Source organism: Cherax quadricarinatus, chromosome 76 (genome assembly GCF_038502225.1).
Source record: "Cherax quadricarinatus isolate ZL_2023a chromosome 76, ASM3850222v1, whole genome shotgun sequence".
Lineage (NCBI taxonomy): Eukaryota > Metazoa > Arthropoda > Malacostraca > Decapoda > Parastacidae > Cherax > Cherax quadricarinatus.
In genome coordinates this window covers 7,759,891-7,779,110 of record NC_091367.1, presented here as the reverse complement: position 1 = coordinate 7,779,110, position 19,220 = coordinate 7,759,891, and the positions used below count along the sequence as shown (strand labels likewise).

The 19,220-nt window shown below is 37.1% G+C and overlaps 1 protein-coding gene across 6 annotated transcripts in view; it reads left to right on the top strand.

Annotated features, from left to right (window-relative positions):
- Positions 1-18,980, top strand: part of LOC128703559 (BLOC-2 complex member HPS3) — a 90,227-nt gene extending 71,247 nt beyond the window's left edge. For 4 of the 6 annotated variants that reach the window (XM_070101245.1, XM_070101244.1, XM_070101243.1 and 1 more), the window contains 4 exons: positions 5,599-5,775; positions 6,898-7,012; positions 8,271-8,330; positions 13,918-15,695. In XM_070101245.1, coding sequence (XP_069957346.1) covers positions 5,599-5,775; positions 6,898-7,012; positions 8,271-8,330; positions 13,918-14,099 — 534 coding nt within the window. In that variant the 3' untranslated portion in view covers positions 14,100-15,695. The other 2 variants (XR_011394137.1, XM_070101242.1) reach the window with 2 other exon arrangements.
- The last annotated feature ends 240 nt before the right edge of the window (positions 18,981-19,220 follow it).

Here is a 19,220-nt window from a genome sequence, read left to right as displayed (position 1 = left end):
GAAGCCTAGAGAACAAATGGATTTGTCAGTTAAAAATAGGAGAGGAGAGCTATTAAATGGAGAGTTAGAGGTATTGGGAAGATGGAGGGAATATTTTGAGGAATTGTTAAATGTTGATGAAGATAGGGAAGCTGTGATTTCGTGTATAGGGCAAGGAGGAATAACATCTTGTTGGAGTGAGGAAGAGCCAGTTGTGAGTGTGGGGGAAGTTCGTGAGGCAGTAAGTAAAATGAAAGGGGGTAAGGCAGCCGGGATTGATGGGATAAAGATAGAAATGTTAAAAGCAGGTGGGGATATAGTTTTGGAGTGGTTGGTACAATTATTTAATAAATGTATGGAAGAGGGTAAGGTACCTAGGGATTGGCAGAGAGCTTGCATAGTTCCTTTGTATAAAGGCAAAGGGGACAAAAGAGAGTGCAAAAATTATAGGGGGATAAGTCTGTTGAGTATACCTGGTAAAGTGTATGGTAGAGTTATTATTGAAAGAATTAAGAGTAAGACGGAGAATAGGATATCAGATGAACAAGGAGGCTTTAGGAAAGGTAGGGGGTGTGTGGACCAGGTGTTTACAGTGAAACATAAGTGAACAGTATTTAGATAAGGCTAAAGAGGTCTTTGTGGCATTTATGGATTTGGAAAAGGCGTATGACAGGGTGGATAGGGGGGCAGATGTTGCAGGTGTATGGTGTAGGAGGTAGGTTACTGAAAGCAGTGAAGAGTTTTTACGAGGATAGTGAGGCTCAAGTTAGAGTATGTAGGAAAGAGGGAAATTATTTCCCAGTAAAAGTAGGCCTTAGACAAGGATGTGTGATGTCACCATGGTTGTTTAATGTATTTATAGATGGGGTTGTAAGAGAAGTAAATGCGAGGGTCTTGGCAAGAGGCGTGGAGTTAAAAGATAAAGAATCACACATAAAGTGGGAGTTGTCACAGTTGCTCTTTGATGATGACACTGTGCTCTTGGAAGATTCTGAAGAGAAGTTGCAGAGATTGGTGGATGAATTTGGTAGGGTGTGCAAAAGAAGAAAATTAAAAGTGAATACAGGAAAGAGTAAGGTTATGAGGATAACAAAAAGATTAGGTGATGAAAGATTAGATATCAGATTGGAGGGAGAGAGTATGGAGGAGGTGAATGTATTCAGATATTTGGGAGTGGACGTGTCAGCGGATGGGTCTATGAAAGATGAGGTGAATCAGAATTGATGAGGGGAAAAGGGTGAGTGGTGCACTTAGGAGTACAGTGGACCCCCGCATAACGATCACCTCCCAATGCGACCAATTATGTAAGCGTATTTATGTAAGTGCGTTTGTACGTGTATGTTTGGGGGTCTGAAATGGACTAATCTACTTCACAATATTCCTTATGGGAACAAATTCGGTCAGTACTGGCACCTGAACATACTTCTGGAATGAAAAAATATCGTTAACTGGGGGTCCACTGTATGTGGAGACAAAGAACTTTGTCCTTGGAGGCAAAGAGGGGAATGTATGAGAGTATAATTTTACCAACGCTCTTATATGGGTGTGAAGCATGGGTGATGAATGTTGCAGCGAGGAGAAGGCTGGAGGCAGTGGAGATGTCATGTCTGAGGGCAATGTGCAGTGTGAATATAATGCAGAGAATTCGTATTTTGAAGTTAGGAGGAGGTGCGGGATTACCAAAACTGTTGTCCAGAGGGCTGAGGAAGGGTTGTTGAGGTGGTTCGGACATGTAGAGAGAATGGAGCGAAACAGAGTGACTTCAAGAGTGTATCAGTCTGTAGTGGAAGGAAGGCGGGGTAGGGGTCAGCCTAGGAAAGGTTGGAGGGAGGCGGTAAAGGAGGTTTTGTGTGCGAGGGGCTTGGACTTCCAGCAGGCATGCGTGAGCGTGTTTGATAGGAGTGAATGGAGACAAATGGTTATTAATACTTGACGTGCTGTTGGAGTGTGAGCAAAGTAACATTTATGAAGGGGTTCAGGGAAACCGGCAGGCCGGACTTGAGTCCTGGAGATGGGAAGTACAGTGCCTGCACTCTGAAGGAGGGGTGTTAATGTTGCAGTTTAAAAACTGTAGTGTAAAGCACCCTTCTAGCAAGACAGTGATGGAGTGAATGATGGTGAAAGTTTTTGTTTTTCGGGCCACCCTGCCTTGGTGGGAATCGGCCAGTGTGATAATAAAAAAAAAATGCAGTAACATAGTAACACAGTAACATAGTCATAGTAGGGGACTTCAACTTTAGTCAAATTGACTGGAATTCTTTGACAGGTAATCTAGAGTCCAGTGACTTTATGGAAACAGTTCAGGACTGTTTTCTGAAACAGAGCATAACTGAGCCTACCAGGGGTAATAATTTGCTAGACCTAGTCTTGTCAAATAAGGAAACACTTGTGAATAATCTGGAGATCACTGAAGAGCTTGGCGCAAGTGATCACAAATCCATCACTTTTAGCATTAATTGGGAATGCAAGAATAATGATAATACAGTAAAAATCCCTGATTTTCATTCTGCCGATTATAATGGACTTAGGGAACATCTGTCTAATCTTGATTGGGGTTATCTAGCTAATGATTTTATTGACGATAATCATACTTATGAATATGAAGGGATCTGCTTTTATGATTTTTTTCTTAATAATGTACACAGTGCCCAGAGTATATACATTCCCCAGAGAGAAATTAGGTCTAATAATAACGATCCCAAATGGGTTAACAGGAGGCTAAAGCATCTATTAGGGGAGAAAAGGGGAATTTATAGGCGCATCAGAAGAGGAGAGGTTAACCTTACTGACCAATATGTTCAGCTTAAAAGAGAAGTAAAAAAGGCAATTAGAAAGGCTAAACGTGACTATGAAATTAGAGTTGCTAATGAATCAAAGACTAATCCAAAGGGGTTCTTTCAAGTGTATAGGACGAAGGTGAAGGAAAAAGTAGGACCTCTGAAAACTGGGAATGGACAGCTGACGGATAATGAACTGGAAATGTGTTCCTTATTTAATGACTATTTTTTGTCAGTTTTTACACTGGAAGATGTAAATGAGATTCCAGTAATTAACAATTATTTAGTTCCTGATGAATTTAAGTTAACTAATATTACTGTCACGAGGGACATGGTTATTAAACAGATTGACAAACTGAAACAAAATAAGTCCCCGGGACCCGATGAGTTGTTTTCAAGGGTACTTAAGGAATGCAAGATGGAGCTTAGTCAGCCATTAACGAGTGTATTCAATGCGTCCATCCTTACCAGTGTTGTGCCAGAGTTGTGGAAGATGGCTAATGTGGTTCCTATATTCAAATCAGGGGATAAGTCCACTCCTTCAAATTACCGTCCAATAAGCCTGACATCTATAGTGGGCAAGTTATTAGAATCAATTATAGCTGACATTATCAGAAGTCACCTTGAAGAGCATAACTTGATAAATGAATCTCAGCATGGATTCACGAGAGGTCATTCCTGCCTGACAAACTTACTGACGTTCTTCAATAGAACATTTGAGGCAGTTGACAGTGATAAGGAATATGATATTGTTTATTTGGATTTTAGTAAAGCCTTCGACAGAGTACCTCACAAGAGACTCTTAAGAAAAGTGGCAGCTCATGGTATAGGAGGTAAAGTTCTAGCATGGATTGAGGCATGGCTTACCAATAGAAAGCAGAGAGTTACCATTAATGGAGTGAAATCTGAATGGGGATTAGTCACTAGTGGCATTCCACAAGGGTCAGTTTTAGGCCCTCTCCTGTTCATAATTTACATTAATGACCTTGATGAAGGGATTACTAGTGACATGAGTAAGTTTGCTGATGATACAAAGATAGGCCGTATAATTCACTCTGAGGAGGATATCAATGAACTCCAGGATGATTTGAACAAATTAATGTCTTGGTCTGAAAAATGGCAAATGAAGTTTAATGTGGATAAGTGTAAGGTACTTGCCCTTGTTAATGAAAATAACCCTCGAAGCTATAATCTAGGTGAAGTAGAGCTTGGTCATACAGAATGTGAAAAAGACTTGGGAGTCATGGTAAGCAGAAATCTAAAGCCAAGACAGCAGTGCCTTAGTGTGCGCAACAAGGCCAACAGATTACTTGGATTTATCTCAAGAAGTATAAGTAACAGAAGTCCAAAAGTTATTTTACAGCTCTATACATCACTAGTGAGACCTCATTTAGATTATGCTGCTCAGTTTTGGTCCCCTTACTACAGGATGGACATAGACTCATTAGAGAACATACAGAGAAGAATGACTAAATTGATTTACTGTGTAAGGAACCTCCCGTATGAAGATAGACTTAAAGCCTTAAATCTTCACTCTCTGGAGAGGCGTAGAATGAGGGGAGATATCATTGAAGTGTATAAGTGGATGACGGGCATAAACAAGGAAGACATTAATAAAGTACTGAGGGTGTCGAACCAGGTAAGAACCAGGAATAATGGATTTAAGTTGGATAAATTTAGATTTAGAAAGGACATAGGTAAGTACTGGTTTTCTAACAGAGTTGTAGATGCGTGGAACAGTCTTCCCAGTGGGGTGATAGAGGCTAGGACCTTGGGTAGCTTTAAGAAGAGACTGGACAAATATATGAGTGGGAGGGGCTGGGTTTGATTGGTGTCATGGGGTACGGGAGTTATTTCTTGAGTAGCTTTAGGTAGATGTCGTTTTGATGAGGACCTGCCTCGTATGGGCCAGTAGGCCTTCTGCAGTGTTCCTACATTCTTATGTTCTTATGTTCTTATAAGAGGGCAAACATAGTAAATGTGTTAGATTTTGACTTCATGGCATGAAGGAAGGAGTGATGCAGTAAAACAGTTGTATTAGTTGTAGGGATAAAACAGGTAGCTTGGAGTTTGCAGTGTGAGGTGTAAATGCAGCACTAGCTTGTGGGTATCCATTATGACTGAAGGACTACAGCAATCTGAGGGAGACTGAAGGCGACATGCCATGACTGGTAGATGCCAACTAAAAAAGGCAGTGTCAGTTTGATAGACCAAAGAAGTAAAGAAACAAAAATTTCCTACAAATGCAGCAGGAGGAAAAAATTATAAATGATATTCATAGCACATTCCTTCTCAATTGTCCAGTATCATGATTAAAAGGTCTTCTGGCTTCTCTGTACATGGGTGACCTTCATCTTTGCTTGATCACAACAACTAGCAATTATTTTGCATTATTTAGACTCAAGATAGGAATGTCATTGTGCTGTGATGATCCAGTCCATGTAAAAATAATGGGAAATGGCAAATTGCATTATGTGGATTATTATTATTATAATCAAGGGGGAAGCGCTAAACCTGGAGGATTATACAGCGCCTGGGGGGGGGGGATGTGGAAGGCATTCAGGCTTAATTCGGGGAACTGGAGCAGATCCAATTCCCTAAATCAAGAGCCCCTCACCAACATCAAGGAACCTTCCTTGAGGGGCATTATGTGGAGATGTTGAAGAAATAAACAATCTTTATAGCCCTATGAGATCCAAAGATTTGTTTAATTATAATGAAGACTGGTTTTAAAATTAAAGAGTAGAGACAGTTTTCTCATGTGCCTTGATACATTTTGCTCATTGTGAATGTTTGTGGGAGATTTGAAAGAATTAAATTTGCATGTATGCTTTCTTTCCAGTCTCTGCTGAGCTCCGATCTTCCATCAGTTGAAGACCGCACCAATGTTCTCAAGTTTGTGACTGCAAACCCTACTGCACTTGGTGCTCAGTCCCTAAGAGTCCTCTGCCTAGAGTCCTCACAGCAGCTGGATTACATCCTGCAGGAATTTCCTCATGCTTTACTCCAATATGGAAAGGTTAGATGCCAACATTATTGCACAAACATTTATAGTTATACTATGTAGTAGGTTTGTAGACAGCATCTGCCCAGGGAGGTACTACCATCCTGCCAAGTGAGTGTAAAATGGAAGCCTGTAATTGCTTTACACGATGGTAGGATTGCTGGTGTCCTTTATTCTGTCTCTTAAACATGCAAGATTTCAGGTACGTCTTGCTACTTCTACTTACACTTAGGTCACACTACACATACATGTACAAGCATATATACACACCTCTCTGGGTTTTCTTCTATTTTCTTTCTAGTTCTTATTCTTCTTTATTTCCTCTTATCTCCATGGGGAAGTGGAACAGAATTTTTCCTCCGTAAGCCATGCTTGTTGTAAGAGGTGACTGAAATGCCAGGAGCAAGGGGCTAGTAACCCCTTCTCCTGTATATATTACTAAATTTAAAAATAGACACTTTCGTTTTTCTTTTTGAGCCACCCTGCCTCGGTGGGATACGTCCGGTTTGTTAAAAGAAAAAGAAACATGAAAGATTTCAGGTACATCTTGCTACTTCTACTTACATTTAGGTAACACTACACTTGCATGTACAAGCATATATATACATACCCCTCTACATTTTCTTCTGTTTTCTTGCTAGTTCTTGTACTTGTTCATTTCCCTTTATCTCCATGAGGAAGTGGAACAGAATTCTTCCTCCATAACCCATGCATGTCATAAGAGGTGAGTAAAATGCCAGGAGCAAGGGGCTAGTGACCCCTTCTCCTGTATTCATTAATAAAGTTAAAAAGAGAAACTTTTTTCTTTTTGGGCCACCCTGCCTTGGTGGGATACGGCCATTTGTTGAGAGAAGAAAATATTACTTTCTTCTATGACACTACCCTAGTAAAAAATATTTATGTCCAAGATCTAAGGAAACATAAATGTATATAATACCATCAGGATATTATAATAATAATAGTAAGAATATATCAGTAATATTGCCTTAATGGTGGCTTTCTCATTATTAAGACTTAATTTTAAATAGAAGTATGACAATAAACTAATATGTAATTACAAAAGTAAGGTTTGCAGTACCATCTTTGTTAATGTATAATTTTTTTACCTATGGATAGTTAAAACATTTTAATTATCAGGATATGTACGAATCTCCATTGGAATGGGAGGAGTTAGTGTTGAAGCTGATCACTCACAAGTCAAGTCTACCTGAATCAGATCCTGCTTATCAAGTGTACTCTGATATTCTGAATGGTGAGTATCCAATTTATAAGTTAGAGTGTCTGGTAAACTCAACAATATCTAATACCTGTATCAACAACACCTCAACCATCAATCTGTATTTCACTACTGCTTTATCCTCTAGATTTTCATGATACTGCACACATTTTTATTAAACACAGCAGGTCACTGTATGACCTGCTATGGGTTTAGTGCTTCCCACAAAAAGATACAAAACACTTTATTCTTAAATACTGGTAGGTCATTTCATCAACTTCAGTTTTAGTTATACAGTATCTGCAAAATTCTGTGTATAAATATGAACTTCATAAAATACCCTCATTCGTAATAAACAATTGCAGTTACTGCAGTTAGCAATTATACTGATCTTTTATTATTACAATTGACTCCTTGCTTAACGATACAGCTGTGGACCAGTCAGAAGGCTCATTAAGCAGAAATATGGTAAATGAATTGCATTTTCTCACAGACACCCCTGTTATAACCTGAGATGCAGACCAGGATAATAATGTTCCTCAGCTGATTCCTATTAATTTTTGGGGGGAAGATGATATTCATAACTAGGCACTGTACTCATGAGAGATTGGCTTCCCTAGGGTATCCCTGTCTCATTCTCTCCCTCAGTCTCTCTTATACATGGATACCTCATTTAAATAAAAATATCATAAATTTAGACATGGCGTACAACACAATGGATAATGTAAATAAAAAATATGAAATACGAGGAAAGACTGAAGACAAATTTATTGTTATTGGAAGACAGACGAAGTATATGAGAGATAACATTAAAGCAGATAGGAAAAGATTGCTTGAGACTAAGAATTTAGAGGACAAGAGGATTCAATTTTAATTTGTGAAAGTGGTAGTGTAAAAAAATTAACTTCAGTATTTCTTGACAAATGAAGTGGATGATGAGCGGAAGGAGTTCCACAAGGATGTTGCGAGTTCAACAACTATCTCATAGTTAGCCAATAAACTAGCCACTTCGGTGGCAAAATCTAATCTCAAAGTTTAAAAATTAAGATTAATAAAGAAAAGGTGAAACATCTGTCCTTCTAAAACCTTAAATATGGTAGATAAATACACAAAGCACTTACATTGTGCACACAAAAAGTACTACACTGTTAGGAATACAAGTTTCTGTACATTTTTGGTTTTGATGTGTTATGCTATTTTAATGCATTTTAAAAGCTAATCCATGTATTTTTGCTATTGATTTTTAATATTTAACTACTGTACTGTATATACTTTACCACATTAAATATTACAGGACATTCAAGGTTGGAACAGGATGACGATGAAGCCATCTATAAACCAGATCTTTCATTTGGTCAGTTGATTTGATTTCCCCGATGTTAATCTGTTCTGAAAACACGATGTTCCATGTTTGAGTAATGCGAGTAATGAAAGTAGCTGATGGAGTGACTTCTATGAGACAAGTAAAACCATGGCAGAATTGCAAATGGTTCTGTTTCCTTGGTTAAAAAAGTTGTCCTTTGGTTGTTCATAGTTAGGCCAGATGGAACTTTAATTTACCTGATGACTACTGTATTTAGTGGCTACTGTGAGAGGCTTCCTCATATAACCTTAGAGGTTTTTCTAAGTATACAGTGGAACTTTGGTTTTCATATGCCCTAGTTTGTATGTAAAACTATAGTTATTCTCTATAAAATTTATTTTTTGTTAATATTTTCGGGTGTCTGGAATGGAGTAATTGGATTTACATTATTTCGTATGGGAAATATTGCTTCCGTTTTTGTACGATTCAGCTTATCATCAGGCTTTTTCGAACGGATTAATCACAAAAACCAAGGTTCCACTGTATTTTAAAGGCATGCTTTGATGCCTCCACTGAATAGAACATTCCTTGGGGTTATTGCTCTACAGAAATAGTAGTAGTTTTATCTGGTATCTCATCTATACTACATCTTGTCAAGCTTTAAAGGTGTGGTATTTATCTTGAGAAAGTTGTTGGAGTCTAAACTTGTTCAGTGCCTTAAACATTTCTGTGATAGTAGCTCTGCTGTACCTTCCTTGAAAAGTTGAACAGTCCTCCAGTGCTCAGTCAATATTAGTACTGAATGTGACTTAATTCAGGAATAATTTTTTGTTAGCCTGCATTCAATTCTTTAAGTTCAGGTAAACTACCAGAGTGCCACCCACAGTAGTAGACTAATACCCTGGTACCTATTTGCTGCCAGGCGTACGTCAGCATCAGGTATAAGGAGACTTTCCCATTTCTGTAGGTGTGTTCTCCATGGATAAATTCAATATTGTAGTCAAGAGGGGAGCATAGGAGTTTATAAAGGTGAACAATAGTGTTGATTTTATACTCAAAGGTGGGAAATATGATTATGTGTTTGGCTTAATTTTTTTACTGCTCCTTCCATTCATTAGGCAGTATACAAAGATTGGTGAGTGTGAGGGATTGATGCCTTCTGTCAATGCAGGAAATCAGTTCATTAACATGGCAAAATAGTGTGGAAAGCTTATGGCCAAAGTGCTTCTCCCTACTATTTCTTCTGTTCTTCTTTTATTTAAGATAAAAGCAGGCTTGTTAGGTAAGACATGTTTTTCTTAAGTTAATTTTGTGTTTCCATATAATGTTCTCAAATAGCAGAAAAAATGGGAAAGTTAATTGATTGATAAGTAGATTTCTGCTGCATATCTGATTCTCTTTTTTTGAAGAGTGGAGTGATATTTGCAAATCCTCAGTCTTGAGGAACTCTTAATAGAACCTGGTATTTTCAGAATAGTTATCCTTGTTAACCTTGTACATTCATACCTTACTGCCATATGCAGATTATGGTAATGATTTCAAGGTAGTACTAGCGAAAATTATACAGTGCTCACCACATACTGAGCACTTGTTACATTTAAACCCTCTCTATATTTTGCATGTAACACTGTATTACCTTAGTTGTTACCTAGAATATTTGTATACTGAATGTATAAATAATTATTAAATTATTTTATTATCATTTTAATAATTTACTAGAAACCTAAATTATATATCTTTTTACCTACAGAGACATTCACCAAATGATGGATAAGTTTGTCATTTACTTATCAATGAGGTGCCATTATTTTGGTAATTTAATTTATATTATTGTGTCATGGATTACTTGCTCTAAAAGGCAGTTAGAGAGAGATAACCAAAGGTTTTGCCTTGATAGTAATTGTATGTAGTTGATTTATATACAAACAAGGCTATTATTATTATAATGACTATTATTATTATAATTATTATTATTATTATTATTGTTGTTATTATTTTCCATTATTAACCCATGTTACCTCAGTTGGAAAAGTAGTGGAATTATTTTTCACAATTTTTTTAGAAGCATATTGAAATTGCAAAGAAATGACAAAAAAATAAGACTTAAAATTTCTTATTGATATTAATTTATCAGGTTATTTTTGCATGCCAAAAATTTGGAATCCAAGGCAACACTGATTTATACCTGTAATCACAGTGCACAGTAACAATATTTTCCGTGTACTCCTCACCCGTGTCCCGGCGGTAGCTGAATTCTAGCCAACACTGGTGTTTTAGATTCCTTTAATTTGTTGATGCAGTATTCCTCCTGCTATAGCTATTATATGTATAATTAGAATATCCCTCAGCTCATTTTCAGTTCGTGTGTTGAATGTCCTCACAGGAGCTAGTATATTCTTGATATATTCTTGAAAACATTGGTCATGAGCACAACACTAAGACTTCACATTTTTGTGATTTTCTGACTACCTCACTTGCAAGATTCATCAGCATGTTGTTTGATGTTTCAGAATAAGATTTCACTCCCCAAATATTGACTATTGATCTCTAAGGTTTTGTCATGCATCCTCACACCAATTATAATGTATGTGCTACACAGTGTTCCCTGCTTGCCTGCACAACTGCAATAATTATTGAGTGATGGCAACTTTAGTTGAGTTGGTGACTTTGTTTATATTTTGATAGCCTAATTATTTCTTGCTGAATATTTATTCTACTTCATACATGCCTATAGACTGTGGTAACTACAAAATCTATAATGCATAGAGTTTGATTGTGATTAGGGATGGGGTGATATAAAAAAAAATTCCCAACCCCGATACTCAATTTTAGGCTGATACTGTTGATACCATAAAAATTATCCAAAACCCACCAATACCAATATTATCATTTTGTTTAACACATCAGTCATCTCCTGTCGAGGCAGGGTGACATTATTATTATTATTCTTATATACATGGGAAGTGCTAAATTCTTATGGATTATACAGCATCTGTCAAATGGGATTAAATTAGGGTTTTTTGGGGGGAAAGGTAGGCATATATTTACTCAGATATAGACGACATATACACTGCGAGCATCTTTTGGCTATTTTGCATGACGATTATGTGCCTACAGTTGCCCAAAACCCTCCATGTGGAAGTGGCTGCTCATAGAGTTATGTGCGGCAGCTAGAAAGTGAAAAGATGAATGTTGAATAATTAGTAAGCTAGATAAAGTGGAACCTCTGTTTTTGTTTGCCCTGGTTTTTGTCGAATTCAGTTTTCGACATCTTTTTTTCATCAAAATTTTATCCTGGTTTTCATTTATCATCTCGGTTTTCGTCAGTACACTGTACCAAACATGTCCGCCTGCCCGTGCCCACACAAAGCATCCCATGTGTTCTGGGTCAGTCTGGCTTTGTTTCTCATCAAGTGAGCATTACCCTGCACGCTCATCCAAAACATTTCATAATAATCTATTGTTTTTTGTGCTTGTTTATTGAATGCGACTGCTAAATAAGCCACCATGACCATGGGGCTTTGGGGAAGTCCATGGGGTTGGATGCGAGTAGCCAGGATGTGGAAGAGTTGGTGGATAACCACTGAAGAGCTGCAACACCTTCAACTGGAACAGCAACAGATCACAGCTGAGGAAATTGCTTCAGAGGAGGAGGAAGAGAGAGGGGAGAAGGTGCTTTCTTCAGTGATTAAGGACATGTGTGCAAAGTGGAGTGAGCTGCAAAGTTTTGTGGAGAAGTATCACCCTAACAAAGCTGTTGCAGGCCGTTTCTGCAACATGTTAAATGACAATGCCTTGTCCCGTTGAAGGCAAATCTTAAGAGATGCCACAAACAGACCTCTCTGGACAGATTTTTTTGTGCAACAGGGTTCCAGTGCCAGTAAAAGACAAAGAAAGGAAGTAACTCCAAATAGGAACTTGATACCTGAAGTCCTTATGAAAGGGGAAATCCCCTTCTAACCAATAACCTCTCCTCTCCTCGTGTCTTCCCTTCGCCAACAAGAGTCTTCAGTAAAGGTAAAATTGATATTAAATGTTCATTTATCCATTTCATTAGTCCTTTATATTTTTATTTCTCATTGCTTTCTGTATGTAAAACTATAGTTATTCTCTATAAAATGTATTTTTTGTTAATACTTTTGGGTGTCTGGAACGGATTAATTGGATTTACATTATTTCTTATGGGAAATATTGCTTCAGTGTTCATCAGACTTTCTGGAACGAATTAATGACAAAAACCAAGATTCCACTGTACTAGTTTAGTTACTGCAGTTGATGTACCATACCAAAGTAGCATTCAAAGGAATATAAGAAATAAATGAAAACAAATTGTGAAATAAAGACAGCTTACTGTTGAAGTCTCACTGATAGAGTTGTACACGGCGTGGAAATTCATATAGAAGCGTTAGATACATGTTTTATAACTTGTACATGTACTGCAGTTTTAGAAGAAATATTCCTTAAAGGAAGGGGGTAACTTGATGCTGGTGAAGGGGTCTTGATCCAAGGAACTGGAACTACCCTCCTCTTTCTTTGATAAAACCTGATTACTTTCCATTACCTCAGGCACTGTAGGAATTTTGTGGGTTCAGCATTGCCCCATGATTATGATGATTATAATAACAATTATTAGAAAGATCCTAAATAGATTTCTAGATAAGTAACAGCATATTTAACATAGAGTGAAGTGATTATAAAATACGATAACATTTTTGAAGGTAGGTTGAAGTATGGCAGTGTAAATAGAATCATGATTGTAAGAAAGAGTGAAATTGAAGCTAATGTATTTTTAGAATATGTAGACATTGTAGAGAAGTCATAATGTGGAAATTAGGAGGAGGTGTGGAGTTACTAAAAGTATTATTCAGAGGGCTGAGGAGGGGTTGTTGAGGTGTTTTGTTCATTTAGAGAGGATGAACCAAAATAGGATGACTTGGAGGGTGTATAAATCTGTAGTGGAGGGTAGGAGGGGTTGGGGTCATCCTAGGGAAGGATGAAGGGAGGGAGTAAAAGAGATTTTGTGTGGACATACAACAGGCATGTGTGAGCATGTTGGATAGGAGTGAGTGGAGACAAATGTTTTGTGGGACTTGACGAGCTGTTGGAGTGTGAGCAGGGTAATATTTTGTGAAGGGATTCAAAAACTGGTTAGCCAGACTTGAGCCCTGGAGGTGGGAAGCACACTGTCTGCACTTTAAAGGAGGGGTTTGGGATATTTGCTGTTTGGAGTGACATTTGAACTGTCACATCTGTGTGCCTCTGCAAAGACAGTGGTTGTGTGTGAATGCTGGTGATTTTTTTTTTTTTTGGTCACCCTGCCTCTGTGGGAGATGGCCAGTGTATAAAAAAAAATGTAGACAAGAATAAGGATAGTATGAATGAGTCTTCACACGAGGAGGTTAGTGTTGTAAAGTTTTGTCATGTATATGATACAAATACCCTGCTCTAGTGATATTGAATATTTCAAATACAGAAAAAAAAATATTCATTGATTTTTGAAGAGAGTTCAGTATCACTATTAGATTTATTGAACCCAAGAGTGTCATCTGTTGGGGTTAAAGTTACTTTATATTTTATCCTGTTATAAAAAATCCTGCCTTCTGTAAAGCATGGTAACTTTTCCAAGTTTTGTTTACAGATGTCCTGGGAGAACTAGTGGTTTCGGCACCATTTGATGTTTTTATGCGCATTATTCCTGGCAGTCGTCACGAAGAGTTAAGGGGTCACATACGCCAGTGCCACTCTGCTGCTTTGGCTGTCCATCTTCGCACCTCTCTTATGACATACGCTCATAATGTCTTGGCACAAATGACTAAATAATTTATAATACTTTCTGGAGAAGTCAGAATATATACGTATTATGTAAGTGTTGTTTGTGCTGTCATGGCCTAAGATTGAAATGTGTATTTCCCATGCCTGTGTGACAAACGCTTATATTTATTGTAATTCTCCATTCAGATTTACACCAAGCAGTGCTTAAGTTTTTAGCAAATAAGATCTTTTAAGTGTATGCATTATTTGCTCAAATAATTTGTGCCAAAAATATGTTTAAAGAAAAATTTCTTTCTTTCAACACACCGGCCATATCCCAATTAAAGAAAAATTGTCTAGTTTAAAAGCACTGCATACATACATACATACATGCATACATTCATTCATTCATTCATCTACATTCACATACTGTATAGTGTATTTAGAATGTATGTACAATATGTATGTGACATGCTAGTTCACACAATCAACAGAGGTAGCATTTGTTTGTTTATTGAGCATCATAGAGTTTGTTGCATGAAAATGCTTTTTCTGTATTAGTTAAGAACCAGCATACTCTACTGGTGTTGTGTGGCCTTCTGTTTTTGGCATTTTGAACTGGAGAATTGTTACCTGATCTGTGTAATTCATCCTAAAGGTTATGTATTTTGCAAATGCTTGGGATGGAGGAAAATAAGAAGACTTGGAAGGTGTATAAATCTATAGTGGAGGAAAGGCAGGGTAGGAAATTGGACAGTTATTTTCACCAGGTGCTGGATCAACCAGGCTATGATGGATATATGGGTCATCTGACCACCAGCAGCAACACCCTGGTGACCAGGCAAGCACTAGACAAGCCTGGCCCATGGCCAGGCTCCAGGAGTAGAAAAACTCTCGGAACTCATCAAAGGTATATCATGGTAGGGGTCACCCTAGGAAAGGTTGGAGGGAGGGGGTAAAGGAGGTTTTGTTTGCAAGGGGCTTGGACATTCAGCAAGCATGTGTGAACATGTTTGGTAGGGGTGAGTGGTGGCAAGTGGTTTTCATGATACGACTTCCTGTTGGAGTGTGAGCAAGGTAACATTTTGTGAAGGGATTCGAGGAAACCGGTTAACTGGACCTGAGTTCTAGAGGTGGGAAGTACAGTACCTTCACTCTGAAGGAGGGGTGGGGATATTGCAGTTTGGAGGGGCATCTGGGCTGTAATGTCAACTTTCCTCTGGCAAGATAGTGGTGGAGTAAATGATGGTCAAAAAGTTGTTCATTTTCGGTTCATCCTACCTCGACGGGAGATGGCTGGTGTCTTAAAAAAAAAGTGGGGTTACAAGCCAGTTATCTACGTGCCAAAGCCAAATGATTATAGTGTGTTATGATCATATTTACATTATGTATAAAATAATTAGCAGTAATACAGGTTTGGGATATTGGCAGTTTGGAGGGATATGTTGTGTATCTTTATATGTTTATGCTTCTAGACTGTTGTATTCTGAGCACCTCTGCAAAAACAGTGATAATGTGCGAGTGTGGTGAAAGTGTTGAATGATGATGAAAGTATTTTCTTTTTGGGGATTTTCTTTCTTTTTTGGGTCACCCTGCCTCGGTGGGAGACGGCCGACTTGTTGAAAAAAAAAAAAAAAAAAAAAAAAAAAAAAAAAAAAAAAAAAACAGGTATTCATGTAACCTTTGAAAATACTAGAGATCAAATGGTCACCATAGTAACATCTAATTATTGTACTTCCACCACTCTGCATGCCAGTCAAGTTCAGATGACATGCGGTTATGAGTGTTTGGTGAGTTCACACCTATTGTAAATTGTCTGAGCATCCCTCTTAACTGGCATCAGTGTTCAGTGATCTTCCCAGGATCTCTGTCAGGATGGTAAATAGCTATATCTTCACATTTGGATACAGGTCAAGTAAATCTGCCAATGTTAAACTTGATTATATTTTATACCGTAATTTATAGTAAGATGTGAAAAATAACTGACAAGTAATCATATAAAATAATTGGTTATTATATGTTCTTTAGGTATTCATAAATAGTATTGCTGTCTATAATACAGGTGGTAATAATAAGGTAAGAGAATATTGGTACAAATGTTTATCAAGGACTATAAAAAAGTTATAAGATCTTTTATTGTTCAATTCATTATTCATTCTTTTGAGATATCCTGCAAGAATGTAATTCTGCAGATATGTACAGGTTTACTGTAGATTTAGGAATGTTGTTTATGAATTTATTACCTCATGTTAGTTGAGATCTAGTCTCTGACTGGTGTATGAACAGGTTTACTGTTAAGTTCAGTACTGTATTTATATTCTTAGCTAGTCATAAATATTTATGTTCAAATTATCATCCTCAGGCACTGTAGATCCAATTTCAATAATGTTAGATTTAAGAATTAAGTTTAATTAAATTGCTATGCTTAGAGCCAAACACTTTTTTTTTGCCCTTGGTCATGTATTACAAGGCATTGATTCAATGGAAATAGCTGTAGCTTATTGTGATGCCATATTCCAAAGTTAAATGCAATAGGTTATAGATATGTCACAGACATAACCCAACACCCATCACATAAGATGGTTTTCAAGGATGATGTAGTTCCTGTATTGTCTTGAGTTGGGAGACTTCAATACTGTCTTTCACTGGCATTGTTTTCTATTTTATAATATACAGTATTTTTGAGACTGTCATTTGCATCTTACTGGGTACAGGTTAGCACCTTTATTAGCAGTGGATCATGGATGTCAGGGTGTCCCATTACAGTGGAACTATAGGGAGTAAAACAGAGAATGAAAAGATTTTGAATCTAATTCATTCCATTAATGTGTTCACTGTTGCTGTTCCTGAATAGTGTGGAGCATTCAGTAATATTCTTGTGAATCCTATTCAGAATATCTACTGTTACTTGGGAGACAGTCTCAGTAATCATTTTTCACACCAAACTAAAATCCACTTTGGATTTTCAGAAGACTATTGGTGGTAGTTTTGTCTTTTCACTTCTGATAAATAAATACTGCAACAAAAATTTCAAGAACATCACGTACTAGTCATTTAATAATATAATTAATTTAGTGAATGAGTGGGAAAAGCATAATCTTAATTATATTGTAAGTTAGCCTTATGTTTAGAAGTTTCTATAGTAACACTGAATGAACTTGTAATCAGACAACACATTCATTGTTTCAATTTGATAATCAATTGAAGCCTTGAATTTGTTAAGTGGCTTTTACCCGGCAGTTTTTTGGGGAAGGTGTGTTTTAACAATACAGTGAACCCCCGCCTTACGAACGCATCGCGTTACATTAAATCCACCATACAAAGCATTTGAACGCAAAAATTTTGCCTTGCCTCACGATAAAAAACTCGCCTTGCGTGATTCGTCTGGGACACGTCCCACGTGTGGCCTCAGTGCCAGTGTTTACAAGCCAGCTAGTGCGGTCGCATCTACGCATACATTCGGTACATTTCACATTATCCCATTGTTTTTAGTGCTTGTAACTGCAAAATAAGTCACCATGGACCCCAAGAAAGCTTCTAGTGCCATCCATGTGGTAAAAAGGGCGAGAATTAGTATGGAATTGAAAAAAGAGATTAAGGATATGTGTGCAAAGTGGGTTGAATTGCAAACCTTTACGGATGAAAATCACCCTGACACAGCTACTGCAAGCCGTGTTGGCAACCTATACAATGACAATGTTATGGCCCATTTTAGGAAAGTCTTAAAGGAACAGGAGGTACAGAGCTCTATGGACAGATTTGTTGTGCGACAGAGGTCCAGTGACTCTCAAGCTGGTCCTAGTGGCATTAAAACAAGGGAAGTAATCCTAGAAAAGGACTTGCTATCTCAAGTCCTAATGGAAGGGGATTCCCCTTCTAAACAATAACAACTTCCACACACTTCCCTCCTCCCATCCCATCAATCATCACCAGATCTTCAATAAAGGTAAGTGTCATGTATTCTATTCTTAGTAGAGTAGCAATTGTGCATGTCTTCTTCAGTTTGTGTGTATTAATATTAATATTTCATCTGGTAAAATATTTTTTTTTTCATACTTTGGGGTGTCAGGAATGGATTAATTTGATTTCCATTATTTCTCAGGGGGAAAATTAATTCGGCTAACGATAATTTCGGCTTACGATGAGCTCTCAGGAACAGATTAATATCATAAGGCGAGGGTCCACTGTATTATCAATCTAACACTTTTCCTTTAAAATCCATTATATTTCCATAGTGCATATATATCAGTTACATTGGCCTCAACTTCCTTACATGGCTGTAAATTTCAAGCTCTTGTCAATGTTTATAATAGTATACAGCATAGAACACATACAGTAAACCTTTAATATAATGGACTTTTAAATTATGGGCAATATCCACTGGGTAAACTGTACTTTTAAAGTTTATTGCAGTATATCTGTAAATTTTATAGAGTAGTTTATTGCATTTTTTCTATTTTTTGACATTCTTAGGTAATGGAAACTAAAAATCCCCACATTAGTGTGTACTGTGTTTCAGAATACTGAATACTGCAATATTCTACATAGTATAATTGTTACACAATGTCTGACAAAGTTTACTTGAAAACAAAAACAGCTACACAATGTATATTTTACTGCTACTATTGTAAATGATTATGCCTTCTTCATCTTTGATGCAGTATCCATCTTTTACAGAATACATATTAATATTTAAAAGTTTGTTACTTTATGACTCACAAAATCGTAATGACACGATTGCAAACAAACTATACCACAGACGGGGATATCCCCGTCAGGTTCTATCCCCGTCCGTGGTATGGTTTGTTACTTTATATCCATATTATGCTTTTACTTTATTTCTGAGCCTTTTTCTCATCAGATCCATCAAGAATCTCAATGTTTTAATTGTAATTTTAGGTAATGTCTTTCTAAATGTCAATTATTTAAAAAACAAAAAAAAAAAAATTGTATGTTTGTTATATCCTACACAAAATCTTGTACAACTAATTATATTCTCTGTTAAGCCCATTCATATTTTGGAAGCTACATCTTGACAAATTGTTTGTTGCAGAAAGTTTTGGAAACCCTAATAACCTACTTCACTGGATTGCAATTTATAATATTATTTAGGTATTCCCATTTAGGCAATACAGTTTTGTAACTCAGTCACTTCTGAGGGTAAACACCTGAACTGACTGATGTTTCCAA